Source organism: Mytilus galloprovincialis, chromosome 8 (genome assembly GCF_965363235.1).
Source record: "Mytilus galloprovincialis chromosome 8, xbMytGall1.hap1.1, whole genome shotgun sequence".
Classification (NCBI taxonomy): domain Eukaryota; kingdom Metazoa; phylum Mollusca; class Bivalvia; order Mytilida; family Mytilidae; genus Mytilus; species Mytilus galloprovincialis.
The window spans coordinates 60378036-60403810 of record NC_134845.1 but is presented as its reverse complement, the minus strand read 5'-3'; the positions used below and the strand labels follow the sequence as shown (position 1 = coordinate 60403810).

The 25775-nt window shown below is 34.2% G+C and overlaps 1 protein-coding gene across 1 annotated transcript in view; it reads right to left on the bottom strand.

Annotated features, from left to right (window-relative positions):
* The window catches only part of LOC143042307 (phospholipase A and acyltransferase 2-like), a 54695-nt gene that overhangs the window by 1399 nt on the left and 27521 nt on the right, over positions 1–25775 (bottom strand). Inside the window, exons 2-5 of the mRNA XM_076214579.1 lie at positions 9846–9951; positions 4015–4192; positions 2345–2474; positions 581–702 (exon numbers count right to left, since the gene is read on the bottom strand). Coding sequence (XP_076070694.1) covers positions 613–702; positions 2345–2474; positions 4015–4192; positions 9846–9948 — 501 coding nt within the window. The 5' untranslated portion in view covers positions 9949–9951 and the 3' untranslated portion in view covers positions 581–612. The remainder of the gene's footprint in view (positions 1–580; positions 703–2344; positions 2475–4014; positions 4193–9845; positions 9952–25775) is intronic.

Here is a 25775-nt window from a genome sequence, read left to right as displayed (position 1 = left end):
AGCAAGGTTACACAATTGGATTAAACAAACATAAACAGGAAATTAAAAGAAATATTATTACGTCTACTTTCCTAACACATGTTACAAGAGAAACCAAAACAAAAAATCAAACCAAAGATACATAATAATATTTCATCAATACCATTAAGTTAATTTAAGTCATGCATGGCGTTTACATTGTGTTAAGTACAAATAATACTTTTTCAATGAAATCGAAGAAAAGTTTGAATATATGTGAACATGTGTACAATGCATTTTCACTTGCAACTGTCATACAAGTGAGAGGTTTAGCTAGCTATAAAACAAGGTTCAATCCACCATTTTCTACATTAGAAAATGCCTGTACCAAGTCAGGAATATGACAGTTGTTATCCATTTGTTTGATGTGTTTGGACTTTTGATTTTGCCTTTTGATTTTGGATTTTCCTTTTTGAATTTTCTTCGGAGTTCAGTATTTTTGTGTTTTTACTTTTTTTTAAGACCTATTGTAAATATACTCTAAACGGTATCATTTAATAAAATTAAATAGATGATTGAATTGTTATACGAAAAAATGCTATAAACAACGATGTTGACGTACCATTTCAGGTGTCATAAATATTTTCATACTTGCTACTTTCTTTCAGATCTAGCATTATATAATAGTCCGCCAATCATGACGAGGGTTCCAGCAATCATACCAACAGTTAAAAGATCGTCAGCCTTGAAAGAAAACATAAGTTATTGATTATATCAATCTAATCTAAGCCCACATTAATAAAAAAAAACTATGCAATTACAATGTTAAATTGGTTATCTTATTAGAAACCAGAAACGTGTGTGCGTAACGTTAATGAAACTAAACGTATCCTAAAACACGAAAATACAAGAAACATATACAATTGAGAATGGAAATGGGGAATATGTCAAAAAGACAACCCTACTAAAGAGTAGACAACATGCATACATGTATGCGAGTGTTATAGTTGATTAGGAAATGTAGATAATGTGGAAAAAATCGAATTCTTAAGTATTTGTCTTTATTCGTTCCATCCATATGTCCATCTCTTCTATAATCTATAATTAACATTACTATATATGCATCACACAACAGTTTTCAGCGTCACTGATGAGTCTTATGTAGACGAAACGCGCGTCTGGCGTACTAAATTATAATCCTGGTACCTTTGATAACTATTTACACCACTCGGTCGATGCCTCTGCTGGTGGACGTTTCGTCCCCGAGGGTATCACCAGCCCAGTAGTCAACACTTCGGTGTTGACATGAATATCAATAATGTGGTCATTTTTATAAACCTGTTTAACCAAACTTTGAATTTTTTTAAAACTAAGGATTTTCTTATCCCAGGCATAGATTACCTTAGCCGTATTTGGCACAACTTTTTGGAATTTTGGATCCTCAATGCTCTTCAACTTTGTACTTGTTTGGCTTTATAAATATTTTGATATGAACGTCACTGATGAGTATTATGTTGACGAAACGCGCGTCTGGCGTACTAAATTATAATCCTGGTACCTTTGATAACTATTTGTAAACATTTACAATTCTAAACTACAATATACATGAACTATTAAATCACTGTCAATTTTTTACACAGCATTTTGAATTGTTTTCATACCAAATAATTACTATAGACTCATCATGGATAAGCAGACAATTGAGCTTAATAAATATTACTCTTACTATGCATGCTATGATCATTATAATAAATCGCCTACTCACATTTATCTGAATATTTTAAAAAGGTATGACTAACAACATTAATCAGCTTTATGTTCATATTGTTAGAAGTCAATAATTCGTTGTTGGATGCAAATATTAAATAGATAGTTATTTAATAACTATATAGTATGAACGCGATTTGCGATTTTGTGCTTATATAATATATGGAAACATTCATTGTTTGTCAATAATGTTATGTAGTCGAGCAAACGTTTTAATGTTGTTGTCTTTTCATTTTGAATTTTTCATGATCGTCAGGGACGACATCAAAAGATCAATGTAGAATAAAAAAAAAATATTAATATAGTTTGGTTGTGGGGTGGGTTTAAATTGCTGCAAGTTATTTTTATTTGGCATCTATTTTTCATATATCCATATTGATCAATTTTCCCTAAATTAAGTTAACAGTAACAACAATAACGGTTTCAATTTTCCTGCACCAGATGCGCATTTTGACAATACATGTTTCTTCAGTGATGCTCGTGGCCAAAATATTTGAAAACCAAAGCTTATATAAAAGATGAAGAGATGGTGATGGGGGTCAGTGGAAATAAGTTCCTTTTTTATACTTCATTGATCTTTTGAAGTCTTCCCTAACCATATATCACATTTCAATAATACCTGTTGTGAAATTTTTTTGTCATATCGACACCAGGAGGCAAAGTGTTCGCAATTTCTCCACAGTATATTGTAATCTAAAGAACCTAGTTTTCCGAGTGCTCGTTTTACAACTTCTTTGGGATCGAAACACCTAGAATATACAGACATAAATCCTCTAAGTATACAAACTCATTTTGAGTTCAAGCAGATAAAGCCTGTAATAATATTGTCTTCAAACAATCGCATGTATAAACTAATATTTACAATGCCTAACAAAAGAGCTCGGAATAAACAGCTGAAATGGTAATCCTTCATATTGTAAAATAAAACGAATGAAATTTTACAAAATAAAATATCTGTCCTTCTCTCATTTGATATTTGATTTCAAAGAAAATAAAGAAAATCTACCGTCATACTACATGTAAATACCAACATTTTTCAAAATCTCTTATAAAGAACGATTTATAGCTGGATCATTATGATATTTAACAACCATTTTTCCATATTGTCGACTTTTATTATTTCTACAGTCAAAGATACAGTTTCTCTCATAAATATCGTGATGAAAAATAATCAACCAGTGATGTCGACAATATATTTGTTGAATTCTTGGAACTGATGTATAGTGTTTTTAAATATCTCAGTTGATACGTTATGCCCGTACATGTTCACACTGTACGAACGTCATATATAGGAGTGTGCTCCTTATGGAGACACTGCTGCAATAGACTTTCAATACAGTCATTGGCATGATAATGTTTTGGATTGGTATTGTGAAAATGATTGTGTAAATTCCATATAACATATTTGGTACATATGAGCGCACGGTTTGTGGTGTCTATCGTTGATGGAAGATGTTTGTTGTTGTTCTGCGGTTAGTTTAACTGTTATATCGACTATGTTTTGTTCGTCATTAAAGCGTAATTTTGTTATCATGACCTTATGAGAGGGAAATTTTGCTAGCCATAAACCAGTTTTAAATCACTTTTTTAAAAACTTTGGTTGTAAAATTCGGAAAATTATTCTGTAACTAACGATGTTGTAAATTATCTAAAAAAAAAATAATTGTACAATTGTTTTATTCAAACAATATTTTCACCAATTCTTCTTTAGTGATGATTTGTGAAGTCGTTTATATGTAAATTTGGTAAACTAGCCGTAGTTATTTTGCACATATTTGCAACACTTCTGAAATGTTCTGAAAAATTAGCAGTGGTTCAAAACTTCGTGCACACATATGTATGCTTATTTTTTTTAACTGTACCATATTCGAACTTTTCCTCATGCCTATTTTATAACACATAGAAAAACAACAACAACAAATTAAGTAGATTCACTCGAACAAAATAATTAAAAAAAATGGACAGAAGCTTGTTTATGATCAAAGCTAGTATCCAGAAGGACATTTGGTAAACAAATATTTCCTGTTTTTTTTCTGTACATACAATCTGCAGTTAAAGTTCCTAAAACATTTATTAATAGCCTAATAAAGTAGGTCAGACACTGGCTTCCGGGGAACCCTTACAAATTGTCAAGGGTTACTTGCCAGTTTTTTGTAAGATACATGTATGGATCACGCTTAATGTACTCAAATTTAATAATGTATTCTGATGGATTATCTATTTAAATCAAATACAGAATTCTCTTCCTTTAATTTTTAAATTCAGTTGTATAATGAATGATACACTTGCTTATTCCCGCGGTCTTTACTGTTATTGATCTTACATTTACTGGTGCCCAAAACATCGAATACGTTTTCTTTCTTTACTTCCGCTTTGTTGAAGTGAACACCACTTATAGAAAATGAGTGACCTGGGTTAGCCGCAACTCGTCCACCAATACCAGAAACATGAACAATTTCGTTATTCCCTGATAAAAACAATATAATGGTAGATATATAGAAAGAGTCGTGCTACATTGTAATGGAATTTGCGACTGTCATACAAGTGAGAGGTTTAGCTAGCTATAAAACCAGGTTCAATCCACCATTTTCTACATTTGAAAATGCCTGTACCAAGTCAGGAATATGACAGTTCTTGTCCATTCGTTTTTGATGCGTTTTGTTATTTGATTTTGCCATGTGATTATGGACTTTCCGAATTGATTTTCCTCTGAGTTCAGTATTTTTGTGATTTTACTTTTTGTAACTTTGGTATTTACCATACCAAGTGATTTGTTTAAAAGAATATAACACATTTTGGGATCCAACGGTCATTATTGAATGAAAAGTAACCTACAGGCTTATTTTCTTTTATTTTATTAGAATATGTAATAAAAAATATATCTTGTTTTGCTTAATGTCAAGATAATTGGGGTAGAAATTTTAGCCTTTTACCTAAATTTTCGATTTCTTGGACGTTTTTATCCACTTGTATTGACAGATAGAAATAATCAACTTTTTATGTTTCTAGAAGGATAAAACACAAGTTGATTTTTGTAAATTTTTTGTAAATTGTTTGGAATATCTTCTGTTCAAAAAAATGCCCTAACTGTTTGTTAGAATTCTTATTGCATGATATTTTTGAAAAACTGCACTTTTGTTCCCAATTCAATTATAGGTGCTTTTTTGTGAAGAGTGAAGAAACGAATAATTTGCATATAGTTATTAGTCATTTGTCATTTTAAAAAAGAAAGGGCATACATATACTTGATTTCAAGCCATCGAACATTGCTTCTTTTGTCGATATATCGGTGTCTTTTTGTAATATGCTCATTCTATAAGAACGTATGATGTCTGTCCGGCGTAAACATGTCGCACCGTAACTTGAGAACGACTTATCTAAATTTCATGAAACTTAATATAGTTGTTTTTTATGATGGTCAAATGATCTGTATGCTTTTTGGTGAAAATAAGATTAAACTTTTTGAGTTACGGCACTTTGTAGCTAAAACAGGGGTGTGTTTTTTTTCACATGTCGCACCGTATCTCAAAAACGATTCTTGATTATTGCTTAAAACTTTACACACTTCTTAGTTATATTAATCTTAATATCTGTATACTTTTTGGTGATGATTATAAATTTCATTTTTGAGTTATTGAGTATTTTGTAAAAAAGGGGGAGGGTTTTTTACATGTCGTGCCGTATCTCAAAAACGATTTCTGATTATTGCTTAAAACTTTACACACTTCTTTGTTATATTAATCTAAAGATCTGTATACCTTTTGGTGATAACTCAAAATTTTATTTTTGAGTTATTGAGTATTTTGTAAAAAAGGGGAGGTATTTTTTTCGCCGTATCTCTGATTATTGCTTGAAACTGTACACACTTCTTTGTTATATTAATCTAAGGATCTGTATACTTTTTGGTTTGATTCAAAATTTTATTTTAGTGATATTTGTAAAAAAAAAAAACAGGGTTGGGGGGGGGGGGGGGGGGTACGTCACATGCCCCGCCGTGTCTCTAAAGCAATAAATGGTAATTGCTTAAAACTTAAAACGCTGATGGCGCAGCTGTTTATTTAGAACCTAGAATTATATATCTGTTTTAAATTTGAACCTTAGAACAAAACAGGTACTGGGTACAGATTTGAAGACTTATTTTATACCTCACATCAACGCGAACCTGATAGAACGCATGGCAACGTGTAATTGCATTGAAACTATGGATTCATAATAATACGAATATATGTACAACTCTAGATCTATCGGTGGTACCTGTATATTAAATGCGTGCCATTGTAATCAACCATTGTAATCAACCACTACGGTAACCACTATTTGTCATTTTAAAAAAGAAAGGGCATACATATACTTGATTTTAAGCCATCGAACATTGCTTCTTTTGTCGATATATCGGTGTCTTTTTGTAATATGCTCATTCTATAAGAACGTATGATGTCTGTCCGGCGTAAACATGTCGCACCGTAACTTGAGAACGACTCATCTAAATTTCATGAAACTTAATATAGTTGTTTTTTATGATGGTCAAATGATCTGTATGCTTTTTGGTGAAAATAAGATTAAACTTTTTGAGTTTACGGCACTTTGTAGCTAAAACAGGGGTGTGTTTTTTTTTTCACATGTCAAAATTTTATTTTTGAGTTATTGAGTATTTTGTAAAAAAGGGGAGGTATTTTTTTCGCCGTATCTCTGATTATTGCTTGAAACTGTACACACTTCTTTGTTATATTAATCTAAGGATCTGTATACTTTTTGGTTTGATTCAAAATTTTATTTTAGTGATATTTGTAAAAAAAAACAGGGTGGGGGGGGGGGGGGGGGGGTCACATGCCCCGCCGTGTCTCTAAAGCAATAAATGGTAATTGCTTAAAACTTAAAACGCTGATGGCGCAGCTGTTTATTTAGAACCTAGAATTATATATCTGTTTTAAATTTGAACCTTAGAACAAAACAGGTACTGGGTACAGATTTGAAGACTTATTTTATACCTCACATTAACGCGAACCTGATAGAACGCATGGCAACGTGTAATTGCATTGAAACTATGGATTCATAAAAATACGAATATATGTACAACTCTAGATCTATCGGTGGTACCTGTATATTAAATGCGTGCCATTGTAATCAACCATTGTAATCAACCACTACCACTATTTGTCATTTTAAAAAAGAAAGGGCATACATATACTTGATTTCAAGCCATCGAACATTGCTTCTTTTGTCGATATATCGGTGTCTTTTTGTAATATGCTCATTCTATAAGAACGTATGATGTCTGTCCGGCGTAAACATGTCGCACCGTAACTTGAGAACGACTTATCTAAATTTCATGAAACTTAATATAGTTGTTTTTTATGATGGTCAAATGATCTGTATGCTTTTTGGTGAAAATAAGATTAAACTTTTTGAGTTACGGCACTTTGTAGCTAAAACAGGGGTGTGTTTTTTTCACATGTCGCACCGTATCTCAAAAACGATTCTTGATTATTGCTTAAAACTTTACACACTTCTTAGTTATATTAATCTTAATATCTGTATACTTTTTGGTGATGATTATAAATTTCATTTTTGAGTTATTGAGTATTTTGTAAAAAAGGGGGAGGGTTTTTTACATGTCGTGCAGTATCTCAAAAACGATTTATGATTATTGCTTAAAACTTTACACACTTCTTTGTTATATTAATCTTAAGATCTGTATACCTTTTGGTGATAACTCAAAATTTTATTTTTGAGTTATTGAGTATTTTGTAAAAAAGGGGAAGGTTTTTTTTTCGCCGTATCTCTGATTATTGCTTGAAACTGTACACACTTCTTTGTTATATTAATCTAAGGATCTGTATACTTTTTGGTTTGATTCAAAATTTTATTTTAGTGATATTTGTAAAAAAAAAACAGGGTTGGGGGGGGGGGGGGGGGGGGGGTCACATGCCCCGCCGTGTCTCTAAAGCAATACATGGTAATTGCTTAAAATTTTCTCAGAAACTATTGATGATTATTGCATAAAACTTCCACACAAGACGTCGGGCGTATCATACGCTGATGGCGCAGCTGTTTATTTAGAACCTAGAATTATATATCTGTTTTAAATTTGAACCTTATAACAAAGCAGGTACTGGGTACAGATTTGAAGACTTATTTTATACCTCACATCAACGCGAACCTGATAGAACGCATGGCAACGTGTAATTGCATTGAAACTATGGATTCATAATAATACGAATATATGTACAACTCTAGATCTATCGGTGGTACCTGTATATTAAATGCGTGCCATTGTAATCAACCACTACCACTATATATGTTGATAAAGTATTGTTTCCTTTATTTCTGGTCTAATAACCGCAATGTGCAAAAGAAAGAACAGCGTCCGTGAAAGCCGGACACTGCTTTCAATGTCAATAAAGATGACACGGATTTATAAATTGACATGTATATCATTATATGTATTATGAGTTGTTGACTTCATAATAAGATAATTAACAAAATAAAACACCAAAACTTGTCACAAGTGAGTCTTTACTTTGTCCGATATACGGAAGTAAAGTAAAGAATTTGTTTACGGGGTGGGGGAGGGGTGAAATTTACACCGAGATCAAATTGCCATGGGGTTCAAAATACCATTTATGAAATATATATATTATATGTTATAACAAAGAAGTTATCTGAAACTTAAAAATAGGAATTTAAAAAAAAAACATTGTAAATTAATCTCAATGCAGTGTTTAACCAATGGCAATGGTAAAACCTTAACCAGTCTCAAAGTACCGGCTTAATTTATCCAGTATTTGAACAATAGAAATAATCCTCAAATAAAACTCAATCCTGAACTCCTAAAGAAGTTTAAGATAAATGATTAAACTGAAAAAAGTTGCCAAAAAAATATATATACTGATAATAGGAAAGAGTTGGTGAGATCACTTTCTCCCCGAAATTCTCGCGGTTTTCTTACATAATAATTAAGAATATTGAAAATAAGTTGTTTTGAAAATTTCAACCCTTGGTTAAATATTTAACCCAACTCCTAAAGATGGGTTAAATATATCTACTTTAACCAAGGATTTAACAGAGGGTTTAATTTAACCACAGGATGAACAACAGAAAATTACCAAGGGTTAAAATTTAACCAAGGGTTATGATGTTTAACCCTTGGTTAAAATTTAACCGATAGTTGAACAACTGGGTCCGGATAGTCCTATTTTTTTGGGAAATTACAGGTAAAAAGTTACTATAACGATTAAACATACAAGATACAATTATGTGTGTCGATCCTGCGTAATTTGACTGAAAACGACGAACACTTTTTCTTAAATGTTAATACTTTCATGAAATTTAAATGAAAGTATAAGTACTTGTAATTAGCTAAATCAAGATAGGGAACATGTATACTTAATATAAAAACTTTCGTATTGTGCTATACAATACGTGAAATATAGCCTCTGGCCTTTGTTAGTCCTGCATGATTTTCAATTTCAATTTCTTGTGTTTAATTCGGAGTTAAGTATGGCGTCCATTATGACTGCTGTTCGGGGGCCGGCTGATGGACGCCTCCGCCTACGATTTGGTTGACCGCTATAGAATAACCGTTTCACAGTTGATATCAGATATGGGCCTTTCGTCTTAAGTACAATCCCCTTCGAATTCCCTTTCATGAATGTAACCCGCCGAATTAAAATATATACTCAATATGTTATAACATGAGTAACATGAAGGATGCCAAATGAGGAGCAGAATCTGCATACTCTTCCTGACTACCCGATATCATCCCAAGTTTTTGGTAGGGTTCGTGTTACTTATTCTTTAGTTTTTATGCTGTGTCATGTGTACTACTGTTTGTCCGTTTGTCTTTTTCATTTTTAGCCATTGCGTTGTCAGTTTATTTTCAGTTTATGAATTTGACAGTCCTCTGATATCTTTTGTCCCTCTCTTTTCTCAGCAAATTATGATACATCATATGAAAAAAAATAATACATAAAACCGAACGAAGTACAAAAACAGATTTTAGGTGCACAATGAATGTTTTTCAACATGTTCGACTTTTTACCAAAAAAAGCACAATTTAAGAATACAAATTTTTAATCCTGGCATCTACATGTATGATGAGTTTATTTACGGTAACATACCTATGTAAACTGCCCAATGTTTGTACGCTCCTCGATCAATTTCTAACAAATCTCCTTCTTTCACCCGACGGTGGTTTGGGTTTGGCAAAGTTTTCTGAGCCATTATCTGCAAACAGAGAATATATTATAATAGTTCAATTCACCTTTATATGCCAACGCAAATGGTTACGGTCATAAAACGATTAATAGTACAAAGAATAACGATTCTGTCGTTTCATTAAATTCCCTTGCGGATATGACTTGTCTTATTCTCCGGTAATAAAGTATATTTTGCAACTAAGTACGGGCCTAAACTGTTCTTATTTGTTGCTATGTTATTATGTCAACAATTAAATTAATTTAGGTTCTTTGTTATTCATAGCATCCTGTAATATTTTATATATTCTTGTACATCCTTGTTTGACCTGAGTTCTCGGATTTTTCTTATTGTATTTCATTTTCATATAAAACCCCAACAAAGTTTGCAAAATCAATTCATAAGAGATCAATAAAAAAGTCTTTTTTTGAAAAGTCCTTAAGTGTAAAAATCTCTCTGAAATTATACCACAAGTTTCCATACCACAAAGGAATGGTTATGATTTGCTTGGAAAAGTGGATGGAGGGGGGGGGGGGGGTGTTACGGCTCAAAACGTTTAGGAATTAGAGGCAAAAAAGAGGGGGAAACAAGGGTTTCTTCATGTTCTTGGTTAATGGCCAATTAAGACAATTTGAAACTAGTGAGTGTAAGGAAGGTAATCCAAATATATTGAGGTAATCCAAACATGTTTGATTACCTCCCTTACACTGCTTTAAAATTTATTTAAGATTTTTTTTTCCCATATCAGATTTCAGAAATTAAAAAGAAAATTTCTTATTTTTTTTTTTGCCAAAAAAGTGGGGGATACATTTTTCTTTTCTTTTTTAGGTTTGGGTCAATATGTTACAGCATAGTGTGTGGCACAAAATCAACAAAAAAAGGAGGGTATTTTGTTTTAACAACAGCGAAGTGCAAAACCCAAAAAATAAGTATAAATTCAAACTATTTAATCAATTTTAAAGTCATAAGAAATCTCTAATTAAAAAAAAAATATGCATATTTTTTTTTATAACTAAATGGATAGTTTTCATCATACAACTTATGTACATATACTTTTTTCTGAGGATTTAAATTCTTTAATTTGTCCACATTTAGATTTCAGATTCTTTATTTCTTGAACACCATAAAGATACAATGGTACAAAGAAGTTCATCAAAAGTCATATAACATAACACAAACACACATGACAAGATGAGATGAAAATATCAAATAATACATGATAAACAGTATAGTAAAGAAGAGTGGTGATTAACCAGGAAGACTCACTTGAAAAGTTATAACCCTGATAAATTTGCACAGCTTTTTCAACTTATTTTTAATTTTTAACTGAAATAGTTTTTCAAATTTTAGTATGTTACATCTGTGCAAGAAAAAAGTATCCAAATATTGTGCTCGAAAATTTGCCAAAGAACTACACTGCAAAGTGTAATGAAATTCATCACCAAGAAGAAGTTTACTTATTTTTAATTGCTTGCTTCCAGGAAGCAATTCGCCGACATATTTTTCGTATTCATAGTGACCTGAGCGTAACCCTCCTCGTTAAAATCCAGTGATCGCTATACGCATGGATCTGTCATTAAAATAAAATAATCAATTATCTGATTGTACATGTTAAACACGTGCTCAATACCCATGCTTTTTGTTATTTGTTTACTATAAGGTGACAATCGGTAAACTTCGGCTTCAAACACGGCATTTAATGAGCATCCATATTAGTTAAATCATAACAGACAAAGAGAAAAAAAATGACGATTATACGATATATTTGCGTAAAAAATGATAAAATTGTGCACAGAAGACTAAGTTTATGATATATACATGCATTGGTTAAAGAATTAGATAAACATTATTTTTCACCACTCACTCGTTTCATATGACTTTAAGTTATTTGACTATAGTAATTCTGTGTCAGAAACCTATTATGGTAAATTTAGACCTGTATCAAGCGTGAATAGTGTGCCAATTTTTGTCCCTTCGGTTCATGGCTTGACCTCTGCGGTCGTATCCAATTGCGTTCGGCGAAGCAGTTTATTAAACACTTAAAGTATATATTATGTTTAAAAAGTGTGAATATGATGAAAAGGATGATCAAAATAAGTTTAAATTGCCCTGGTGTGGAATAAATTTGTGGTAAATTGATCATACTTCTTAATTTCCTTATTTCAATCAGTTTTAAATAGTGTATACTGCCTTAATGATAACATGACTTTAATAACCATTTAAATTTGTTTGCTGGGCATTACCAATTATGGATTCGGTAATTTTCAGCTAAACAAACCCGACGTTTACCGAATCTAAACCACTACCATCTCATTATACATCAATCTCATCATACATCAAACATCATCATCACCATCACCATCACCTTCATCAACAAAAAACGTATAATGTTGTGAGCCCTTCATATAATGTTGTGAGCACTTCATATAATGTTGTGACCACTGCATATAATGTTTGGACCACTGCGTATAATGTTGTGATCACTTCATATAATGTTGTGAGCACTGCATATATAATGTCGTGAGCACTTCATATAATGTTGTGACCACTGCATATAATGTTTGGACCACTGCGTATAATGTTGTGATCACTTCATATAATGTTGTGAGCACTTCATATAATGTTGTGAGCACTGCATATAATGTTGTGAGCACTGCATATAATGTTGTGACCACTGCATATGATTCTGATCATTAACATAAGGCAGTCATGGCGTTCCATAATGTTTACATCCATGTCCTGTATATCATGACAATTAATGTCCAGGATATATATGTACCAAAAACATCTTTTACGTTGTTTTTTTAATTTATTACCATGATAGCTATATTAAACTTTTTTAACAAAATATTACATCAGGAATATCAAACAATTATATGCTTTTGTTTTATGTATGATCTAGTGTGATATATGGTGAAAAATTTCAACTGTAAATAAGTTAATCAATGTACATACCTTATAACATATTGATTAAATTAAGTCCGTGTTCACACCAAACGTCGTGAACAGTAAACATGTTTACAATTAGTTCAATTTAACAGGTCGGGATCACTACCTTATATGGAAATGCATAAATTAGCATACTTATGTTCTCGCAAATGTAATTGTTTATTTACATGTGACGCAATTTATTTTCACCTAGGTTTTTGACCAATCCACTAAATGAGTAACAATGCATGATGGACTAAGTTAAGTACTACGTGTTTACAATCAACCGAAAACACGTGTTATTTACTGAAATACAACACATTTTTTCGTGCAATGCGGGATTCACAATTTCGCTTAGTTTTTCATTTTGTGTATCCTCATATATAGTTCGTGATATAAACTATTACTTCCATGCTCAGATTAACGAAGAGTTGTTTCCATGCGAAGAAAAAATGGTTTGAATTACCCGATATATAGCCATTAATATGTTTGATGATGGCACGGAGATTTCATGTATTCGTCCACCAGACAGCAACGAAACAACAGCGAAAAACACAATTACCTATGAGACAAACTAGTGTAAAGTGAGCCGTCGATAACAGCAGGTGCTAATATTCACGAGTACAGCAATTTACGTAAAGATAATTAAAAGCAAATGTGTGATCCTTGAATTTTGTTTTGGTAAAAAAGGCGAAGAAATCTTTACATAAATGACAGTGTTAACAAAATCTATAAGTATTTATTTTTGTCACATTTCAGTATATCAGACTTCCAAACTGTTCCCTTTGTTTTGAAGGTATTGAAGTCAGCAACTGTAGTTTCATATTGTTTTCTTTTTTTAACGGGCTCGAACATTTGCCAAATTGAATAAAATCATTACAGCTGATTTCCTAATGCTTGCAAAGTAAAACTTTGGTTGGCTTGCTTGCTTTGTGTGTATAGTTGTTTATACGAGCTCTGAAAATAAAATTGACATCTTTAAACAATATATATAGGCATAGACAAACAAAGCAAGCAACCTAACCAAAGTTTTGCTCTACATGCATTGGGAAATAAGCTGTAATGATGTCATCCATATATATGTGCGACGAGGTGGAAAACTTGATATGTTTTGTGAGCGTTGAATCTAATATAAAAATGAAGATGTGGTATGATTGCCAATGGGACAACTGTCCATAAGAGATTAAAATGACACAGAAATTACCATTTATAGGTCACCGTACAGCCTTCAACAATGAGCAAAGCTCATACCGCATAGTCAGCGATAAAAGGCCCCAATATGACAATGTAAAACATTTCAAACAAGAAAACTAACGGCCTTAATTATATATATAAAAAAAAATGAACGAAAAAAGAAATGTAACACATAAACAAACGACAACCACTGAAATACAGGCTACTACCGTATAGCGGGTGTAAAATTTCGCGTTTGACATTGAATAAGATACAATGTATACGAAATATGTTGGCGGTTATTTTGGCGGATTCAAAACTTTTATCAATACCTTTGCATGTGTCGTTTTAAATTGGCGGAATTTATTTTGGCGATTTTGTTATATCCGCGAAAATAACCGCAAATTTGCACCCCGCGAAAATAACCCGCTATACGGTATATATACAAATCTATATGCGTTTTTATTTATTAGATAGATTTCTCCTCCTTTTATATATTAAATTGGGCCGTTTTTTGTGTGTTTTTTTGTTTTGTTTGTTTTACACAAGTAATTTTTGGGTCATTTATAGCGCACTTTTCGGCATTGAACATATGACTGCTTACTTTACTAGATAATGCCTTTTTTTGAAAGATATTTCATTTGCACTCATACCTCATCTTCTTATTTCAATATACAAAGCACGTTTTAGAATAAAAATAATAGGTAATATGGCACCAACTGTGATCCAGAGGTTTTAAATATTAGAAATATTTCACATACGTTTAACATGCCAGCAGCCGAACGATGAAAAAAATTCTGAGGTATATTTTGTGATAAAATTAGCAACAAACGGACATTATCGATGGATGAAGTTATACAAACTGCATTAAGCTATGTATCGTTCCCGCTCAGTGGCGGATCCAAGGAGGAGGGGGTATGGGGTTGGACCCCCTTTTTTTTTAACAATCAATGCATTTGAATGGGTACATGTAGTTGGAATCCCCCCCTTTTTGTCCTGGGTTAGGGTCCCCTTTTTAAAATGGCTGGATCCTGCCCTGCCTCATTCATAACACTAATTTTTAGCATACTAAATATTATGATGTTCTTACTTTCAGTTCAGGTCATGATAAAAATTTCATACATCCAGTAGGCCTACAGAAAGAAGTGTTTCAATGAAAGTTTTCGTGTTTTTCTAGGCAGAAATGATTTTGAAATGACATTATACAGGTTTAAAAGAGCTCAAAAAATGTCATAGTGGACAGTGGTCATTTCATCTGAAATTTCACTGTTTTAGGTCGTAAAATTATTGCACAGGTACAATGCATAACAATGGAAAAAAACTGTTCAACAACTTTTACAAGGCGAAAAAGAAAGTCGAATTGTGAAGCCCTTAAACAATACTTTTTTAAACTGAGCATGCAAATTGAAGTTTATGTTATATATTTTACAATTATCACATTCGCAGAACAAAAACATATATTTTGAGAATCCCAGACCCTATATTAGTTGACAGTTCTTCCACTAAATTCCACGTGTTTTCCGGTTGTTGTGAACTCGTAGTAGCCCACAATGCATTGTAGCTCATTGAGTCGATTGGTCAGTTTTTCAAGGCCGTATTGGCCTTGTGTTTGTGAAATTACTATGCAAATATATTCTGACGTAAAGAAATCTAGAGTTCTCGACCTGTGTAATGTACACTAGTTTCACATTAAAGTTGCTCACATCTATATACCTTGTGTAATTACCTGTACATAAGATTTGTTCACACTTGTAAACTGTATGTCATTTAAAGGTTCATTGCGTAGAACGGAATGCAAATTTTCGAACAACTATTTTAGCAGTTGGGTAACGACCATTTGACCTTAAAAAGAAGTGGGGTTGGATTTTTTTGGTAATTTGTAAAGACCAGTGGCAAATATTTCTGTGTACGTCGATGATCATATATGTCTATCTTTTGTATTTGTTTCAAAAGAGTATTTGAAAAAGAGGGGGGGGGGGGGGGGGGGGGGGGGGGGGGGGGGGGCTATGCTTTTTTTTTTTTTTTTTTTTTTATTTCTAAGTGTATTTAAACGGATCTGAGAAACTAGACAGACAAAACAATTTACCTCAATTTTTTCAGTAATGCAAATATGAGTGAATTGTTGTTTGAGTAAAGACCAGTGGCAAATATTTCTGTGTACGTCCAGTCGATTCGGGAAGACCTTTTAGGCGGGGGCGTGGCGGGCGTGCGCCCCCCCCCTAAAATTTGCAAAGCATGGGTTGACTTCAACATATTTAAGTATCAGAAGAGACCATTCTATCTTTTTTAACATTCAAAGTATATAAAACAGTCAGTTTAACAGAATCAACGTGATTACTAATCAACTGACCTACGCTTTATTAAAGTTCTATAAATAATTTCAAAGGAAGGTGTCAAACGCGGTGTTATGTATTAGGGTTGAATTCTGTTCGAGGTCGGGGCTATTCCAGGTAAGGGTGTAAGGTCAGACCCGTAATGCTGTTTTTGGTGTTTTTAGTATGAACGTGCTTTATATGGAGAATAAAGACGTGTTTGTAATGATGTCTTGTCCATTTATTTAGTCCCCGTAAAAGGCAAGAACATCTCATGGTGGAGGACTTCAAATGGATTAATTTGTTTTGTAAACCGCTTTTGACAATTTGTTTCAATTTTATACTGTGTAACTGAAATATTTTTGTGAATTACCACGAGGATCGATTTGCGTGCACTCAAGCGTGACACTACATGTAGGCGGCAAGCACATGGTTTTTACACAGAGACAATTTTTATTTCCTGTCACTGGAAATCCCACTGGTAAGGGAAGGTATTTAAAGGATCAGACTGTAGATAAACACCCTGAACGGAAAATTGTATGGTGGATACATCCTGGCACGACAGTACAACAGAATTTCGATGGTTGAAAGAAAAAGCTGTGAAGACATTTCAGGACTTAGGGCAGATACACATTACTCTTTTTATATGGTTGGGCATCTGTGACTTAACATTCAAGACTGGACAAAACTCACCGGATTTCAATTTGGACATTTGGCATCCAGAAAGCGGCACTATGATCTGCAAACGAGTTATAGTACATCGCTCGCTCTGTACTTGGATGGGATTCATCCGTCACCTACACTAGCGAAGCTTTGGCTTCTCAGACTTTGTTTAAGGCTTAATAAAGATTGTAATTAAAACATTTACCTAACTGATTGGTATGTTTTTCACAGATTTTCAGTTTTGTATGTGAGAATTTATCTCGCTGCTCTTTGTATTGATACATGAACATGGTTGTATGTATAGTGGTTCAGTGTATGTGAGAATTAACTCGCTACACAAGGCATTAAACAAAGCGTAATACATTTAGACTGAAGTATACATATAAAAGCGTAATATCATTCTAGCTCGCTAGACCCACAACTGTTGATTTTTGCTCTTTATATTAAAATGGCATCTTATGAATGTGTATGTGAGAATTTACTCGCTACATGCATGTATAGAGTAAACCTGATCGTTGGTAACATAATTTTGTAAATGACTTCAAATCAACTCTCGGCAAATTTTTCTGATGACGAGTACGACAGTGAGGTCGAATTTGGATTGATATCAATTAAGTCGACTGAAAACCCACTACTGCCTTTACCCGTTTCTATATCACCATTGTCCCAGTACTCTGACGATTCCCTAGAATTTGAACTTGAACAACCAAACTCTGTTCTATCAGACGAATTTTTGTCGTTAAATCAGCTTCGGGAGCCAGATATTAATTATTTACTTACTCCTTCCCCAAAACTACCTTTGAACTTTTCAACATGTAATTCAAATCTTGCCATTTCAGACACGATGGAAAAACTAGCAAACTGTCGGAAATTTGGCGGCTACCCCCATGAAAATGCTGCATTATTTATTGCTGAGTTTGAATCATATGCAACCCTACATAACATTTCACCACTGGACGACAACCGCATAATAGCGGCGTTTCATTTACATTTGACTGGTCCAGCATTAACCTGGTTTAATTCACTATCGTCAGAAAATAAGGCATCATGGGAAGCTATAGTACATTTGTTCACAGATAAATATGTTGATTCAGACTGGCAAAATCCTACAGTTATGCTTGATAGTGAAATCTTTGAAAACATGTCTTTATCGTCAGGCCAGTCAATTGATGATTTTTATTGCCAACTTGTGGAAAAAGCAAATACATTGAAAAAACCTGATCACGAAATTTTAGTTAAATTCATTAAAGGGTTACCCGAACAACTAGCATTTTTTGTAAGAGCCGGTCACCATAGAGACAGTCCATCGGCATTACCAGCCGCTAAAATGGGCGAAGCTTATGGGTATAGGAAGGCTGAGCTACAAGTAGCTGCGACAAGTAAACAGGCAAAACCTAGTGATAAACGTGACTCCGAGTTCGCCTCCTTACAGTCACAAATAGACACTCTCACAAAGGCAGTCCAAAATTTAACTGCATCTAAAACTGATGAAAGTACAAAACAAAACAGACGTACCGATCGATTTGCTTATAGTCGTCAGCAGGCAACTTACCCCCTCAGGCAACAAACAGTCGTCAGCAGGCAACCAACCCCCCTCAGGCAACCAACAGTCGTCAGCAGGCAACCTACCTCCCTCAGGCAACAAACAATCTTTGTTTCAATTGTAATTCGCCAAATCATATTAAACGTTATTGCAACTGGAACGGACAAGGAGTTAGCAGTTCCGATATCACATGTCAGTTGTGTGACCAAATTGGTCATTCAGCGGTTAATTGTAAGAGACTTTCGGGAAACTGAACAGTCCCGGGGGACACCAGGCACGGTCTTCCGGGAGGACTGATATAGGTGCCAGATGTCGTAGTCGTTCGCCTTCTAGGTCATTTATAAACACTGTTCAATCTGAACATTTTCAAACTTCCGATGATGAAATGCAGTGTTCTACATCAAATATGGAAAGCCGGAATAAGTTTATTTATTTGCCCGTACAGATTTTGAATTTGAAAATCGCAGCCCTAGTAGATACGGGAAGCTCAATAAATGTAATTTCACAACAATTATTTAATTCAATACCTGAAACTCACAAGTCATGGGTAAATTCAACTAGTGAGAAAATTGTTTTAGCTAATAACCAATCTGTTAACATTATTGGTGTTTCACGAATTAAAATACAAATTCCACAAGGAAAACATTGGATTTTAGTACATGTACATGTATTTTCACAAACATCACATCCGTTATTATTAGGCACAGACTATTTGGTCTCGAAGAAAATAATGCTAGATTTTTCAAAGTTGACCGTATGTTCTCGTTTCTGTAAAGTGAAAAATCAAAAGCGTTTGTCAGTTTTGCCAAATTCTGAGATGATAGTATGGGGCAAAGTTCATAATGATATTTTACATGGTATGCAAGGAATATGCACGAACCATAATTATTTGTTTAAATTAGGTGTTTTGACAGCGAAATCGGTAGTTTCTGTAAATAAAGATAAACTGGTGCCTGTCAAACGGTTTAATTCTACAAATGAAATAGTTGATATTCCAAGGGGTCAGATTGTTGCGAAATTTGAGATACTTGACAATGACTCTGATTTAATAGCTACATGTATAGGAAATAGAGAAAATCCAGAGGTTAATAATGTACAGTTTTCGACAGAAAAGTGTGAAGATGGGGAACTTAGTGGGACAAAATTTTTTTCCTATTTTGATATTCCAAAACATTTATCTGAGTCTGAACAAGGACAATTGAAAGGGTTTTTAAAATCGCATGACAACATATTTGTAACAGATGAAAATCCTGTTTTAGGTTTCACGGACGTAGTGCAACACAAGATTATACTAAACCGGATTTCAAGCCAAAATATCAGCGATCATATCGCCTTACCCCAGATAAAAAACAAGTACTTCGGGATCATCTCGATCATTTGCTAAAACAAGGAATAATTTCCCCGGTTGGTGAAACCGAAGATATACCCATCACAAGTCCCATAGTGTTGGTTTCAAAAAGAGCCAAGGAGTCCCGAAATAGCAAAAATAGCGATTTCAATCAGTCTTCAAACAGTCTCTCTCAGTTCAGATTTTGTTGCGATTTCCGTTATTTAAATTCTCAGTCTCAGCAGTTTTTTTTATGGACTACCAAAATTACAGGATTTAACAGAGTCTTTCTCAAACAGGACCCCGAATTTCATAACTCATATCGATTTAAGTTCAGGATTTTTTCAGATGCCTATATCTCCAGACAGCCAACGATATACCGCATTCAACACTTGTTACGGTACACATCAATTTCTCCGCCTACCAATGGGTTTAAGTTCATCGCCAGGATCATTTCAACTTTTAATGGACAAAGTGCTCCATGGGTTAACATTCAATTCTTGTCTGTGTTATTTAGATGACGGTTTAATAACATCAGAAACCTTTGAGCAACACCTTAGTGATTTACATGAGGTATTTAATCGTTTACAAGCTGCTGGCCTAAAATTGGGCCCTAAGAAATGTCATTTTGCACAGAAATCTTGTTTGTTTCTTGGCCACCTTATTTCTAAAGACGGTATACAACCACCGCCTGATCGAATTACAGCAGTTCAAGAATATCCGTCACCCCGATCAGTACGTGAACTTCTCCGTGCACTAGGTCTGTTGAACTGGTTCAAGAAATTTATTCCAAATTTTAGCGCTGAAATAGAACCTCTAACCAAACTTCTTCGGAAAAACGCCAAATTTCGTTGGACATCAGAACAAGAAAATGCATTTACCAAGTTGAAATCTTTATTGACAAATTCTCCGATCTTAGCATTTCCAAATTTTCATACTGAGTTTTATTTAGCAGTGGATACCAGTTCTAAAGATATAGGATACATGTTGTACCAGTATCAGGAGACAGCTAGCGATAGTAAGGAGGTCAGTGTAATTCGTTTTGGTTCTAAGTCATTAAGCAAATGGCAAAGATCGTACGGACCTACAAAATTAGAATTACTAGGGATGGTAACAGCTATTTTAGATTGTGCAATGTATTTGAGGGGTCGTAAATTTATTGTCGAGTGCGACCACCAGGCCCTTCGGCCTATATTTCAAAAACAACTTAAAGGAGCCATATATGAACGCTGGGTAGCAATATTGCAACAGTTCAATTTTGAACTACGATATAAACCGGCAAAAGATATGCAGGTTGCAGACGCTTTATCTCGGTCAACTCGATTGACTAGTTGTGAAGGTATTGATAGTCCTGATCAAGAGGACCCATTTTTTCCATACGTTCCCGAACATGTTGGTGATATACAATTTGAAGGAAAGCGTGTTAATTTTCCGAATTTTATGGATTCTGAAAGTACTGATTTTCAAGAACTCAATCTTCCGGAAGTTAACAACGTAATGCAAACTCACGACTCCATTAGGAATTTAAAACATTTTAAGCGCGGTAAACAATTTCAAAACAAACAATTAGATTTTGGATATGACGCTGATACAGAAGATTACGATGTAGCAGATCAAACAATTTCTAAAATAAAAAGTCAGTTACCAGATTACATAAAATATCAACAATTCACGGACAAATGTGACTCTGAAGACCGTAATATAACAGCAGATACAGGAAACCGTGATATACCGGAAACTTCATCTCAAAATATTGACACTGAAAATCAGTCAGAATCAGTAGATCACAAAACAAGTGCTAAAAATCAGGATACAGAAATTTCTACGGAAAAGGAAGATCATTCAAATTTTACAACGTTAAATACCGATGGTGACGAAACCCAAACTAATCTTAGTACAGAAACGGCTACAAGTGAGAACAATACGCAAGTTAAATTCACTGATTCAATTGAAATCTTTAGACATGGTGATTTTAGTAAGGACACTTTTCAAAAACTGCAAGTGCGGGACCCATTATACATACTTTGGACCTTTTATATCATATTTTGAACAGAATAAATTACCCTCTTCACAGAAAGCTGCTAGAAAACTTCTACTCGAAACTCCAAATTATGACATGGTGGATGGATTGCTTTTTCATACTCGTACAGCAAAGTGTAAACGGACAAAACTTTTGGTAGCACTCCACAGTTAGAAAATAAAATTAAAAATGAGCCACAAAATGTTTTGTCATCTCCTATTCCTGGATTTCTAATACATTAACCTAACTGTTTGTGTTGTACATGTGCATATGTATGTAATCAGTATATTTCATAGATTTGATTTTCAAAAGTTAAAAGAGTGAAAATTAATTCCTTGTATGTGTATCCATGGCAACATTCTGCATTTATTTACCATAAAATATTGCAAAAAGGGGGGTGGACATGTCACATACCCCCCCAAAATTTTGATCAAACTAGAATTTCAATGCCTTTGAGTGATACCTTTTTAGAAACTGTTTTCATAAATCTTCCTAATGATCAAATAAAAAATGGGTGTCTTTCGCCTCATTTTTTCGTAAAATCCAATCACAAAGTTCGTGCGATAAAAAGTTGGAAAAAAACATTGCAATAATTGCCGGACCAATGTATGGTAGGGACATGCAAATACGGACTGTCATACAGAAAACAGCCTATATTACATACATTACATAATCATGATGTTCATATAAACCCAATACAAAGGCTATTTTAATACTCAGCTATCCAAAAATGAATTTTATTGCACACTAGCTCTCATTTTTAAAAAATCCACAGGGGCCAAAATGCGAAACTACACACCTAACTGTGGAGTGCTACCTTTCACTTCGTATCAACTAGCGTTACCAGAGGTCGCTATTAAAACCGTTCTTCGATTGTACCATGACTCACCGTTAGGTGGACACGGTGGCATTCAACATACAGCGGACATGTTAAAAGAACATTATTATTTCCCGAAATTATTACAGAGTATGACGGATTATGTTAGAAGTTGTCACGATTGTCAGAGCCGAAAAGTTACTCAAGTTAAAACAAAAGCAGGTATCGTCGCTTTTAAGACACCTGAAGCGCCTTTTCAGGTTTGGCAAATGGACCTATACGGACCTGTACCAGTGTCAGCAAAAGGAAACTTTTACAGCCGTCGATGCGTTCACAAAATTTTTAGTTGCAGAGCCTATACCAAACAAAGATGCGTTGACAGTTGCGGAAGTCTTATTTAAACTTGTATCTCAATATGGAGTTTGCGATACTCTGATCAGTGACCGTGGTTCGGAAGCCAACGCTCGTGCAATTAAGGAAGTGTGTCGATTACTGGAGATAAATCAGCAATACACACCAAGTTTTACTCACCACTGTCTTGGTTTGTGTGAAAGAACGCATAGAACGTTTGCAGAACGCATGACGCCTTACATTCAACAGGGAAAACATTGGGAGGATATGGTACCATCTATTTTACTTTCATTAAATTCAACTGCCAATGACAGTGTAAAATATTCACCTTTTGAAATTCTTTACGGCAGTCGTCCTAAATTTCCTTTGTCGGGACACGTTCGTGATTTGAATTTAGCGTCAATCCCAAAAGATTCTCATGACTATCTTAAACAATTTTCCGAAAGATTAGATATTATTCGGAATGAAGTAAAGGATCACGCACTAAAGTCGCAAACAGCAATGATGGAACGCGCTAATAAAAAAATTCATAACTTAACATTAAGACTTGGCGACTTTGTATACATGAGTAAAGACCCGACAGGTCCAGGACATAAATTTAAATTCAAATTTGCAGGACCATATGTTGTTGAAAATTGTGAAAGTCCACACTTATATACATTAAAAGACCAGACTACATCTAAAATTTTCCCGTCAATCCATATTAACAGACTAAAGCCGGCATATGTTCGCAAACCTAATCAGTGTAACTATTTCATGGATCCAGTTATTACAAATGTCAATCAGTTCACAGTAGAACACGATTTACTATCAGATGAACATTCGGAACACAGTGAGAACGATAGTCCATGCAATGATCTTGTTTCATCCGAAAATAAATTATCCAATGTCCCGGATGTAAGCACATCAGAAAATAATTTACCCGTGCGACGTTCTAAAAGGACACACAGAAAACCCATGCGTTTCCGAGACACTAATTTTACGACACCTGAATCGTCCACAGATAGTCATATCAAAGACAATGTTAAAATCAAACGTATACTAGCTTGTAAAATAGTGAACGGAACACATAAATATTTAGTTCATCTTTGTGGCGAACCTGCACAGAACGCACGTTGGATGGATATTTCTGATCTCAACGTTAAAGCCAAAGAGATTATTAGTAAAAGGCCCCCGCCTATAATAAATTAAGTGTATTATAGCTTGGGCGTGTGGAAATTATTCCGCCGCTTACAATGAAATAAATGATCAAAGTAGCGTCTGCTCGTAACTGCATAAGCGTGTGGGATTTTCACCGCCGCTAATTCATAAGTATCCAGAGATAAAGTTTGCACAACATTTAGTAATGTAAGAAAAAGAAAAGAAAAGAATCACCAGCATCATCTCTTTTGCACCTGATATTTGTGTGAGGTTCAGTGGCGGATCCAGGGGGGGGGGGGGGGTTCCGGGGGTGCGCACCCCCCTTTATTTTTGCCGATCAATGCATTTGTATCGGGACATATGTTTTGCACCCCCTGCACCCCCCCTTTGCCCTGGGTTAGCACCCCCCCCCCTTTCGAAAATTCCTGCATCCGCCACTGAGGTTTATCTCGCCGTCATTCGTATTCTTGTATAGATGTCCAACAATTTGATAAACTTTGAACTGTTAATTGAAGCACTTTATTAATGTTAATCGTTTGTTCAAATTTATTGCATTTCATTATATTTTTGGTTGACTTGGAATAGCCCATTTTTTTTAATAAGTGTGCATAAATTCATTTAAGATTTGCATATCAGTTTTCCCTATTTGCACATAACTGATTTTCATCAAATTTGTTCATGATAACGGAAATCATTTGATAGCGTGTACATTTGATACATTAGAATGAATGTTCATGTGGAATATTGTCAGTAGCGGTGTGATAGAAATCATAAATTGCCGTTTCAAGAGGTGTTGCTTTTCTGAAACAAGTTTCATTAACTATAAATACGGATCCACGAGTCTGTGAGAGAGAGTAGGGGGGGGGGGGGGGTATGAGAGTGTGAGAGAAACAGTTATGGTGGATGAAACCTATTGTGGAAAGCTCATTTTCAATAAGAGGTAGCGGTCTCTGTTGGTTCCTTATCGATGTATAATAAACAGTTACAGTCATGACAACATTGTTTCACTTATATATATGCTATTTTACAACTAATTGTATTGTGATTTCATAACGTTATCAAATTTTACTAGAGCATATGAGTAAGATGTGAGATTGTAGAGCAAAGAGTTGAAACGTATTTCAATAAGATTTTTGCATATGGAGTCGTATTGTACTGAAGATTGTTTTTTTTATAAATTGATATTTACATAGTATTTTGGTTTGAACTGAATTCAACCTGTGGAAAAAAATTATCCAAATTTTTGCTAAGCGGGGGGATGTTATGTATTAGGGTTGAATTCTGTTCGAGGTCGGGGCTATTCCAGGTAAGGGTGTAAGGTCGACACGTAATGCTGTTTTTGATGTTTTTAGTATGAACGTGCTTTATATGGAGAATAAAGACGTGTTTGTAATGATGTCTTGTCCATTTATTTAGTCTCCGTAAAAGGCAAGAACATCTCAGCGGAGCTGCATTTGATGACAAATATAATAGGTTTTTAGCAGTTAAAGTAAAAACAAATGTTACATTGTATTTGCGGTTTTTAATAATCAATTTGTTTGATAATCGAAGTTCCAAAACATCCCTCTTCACTCACAATT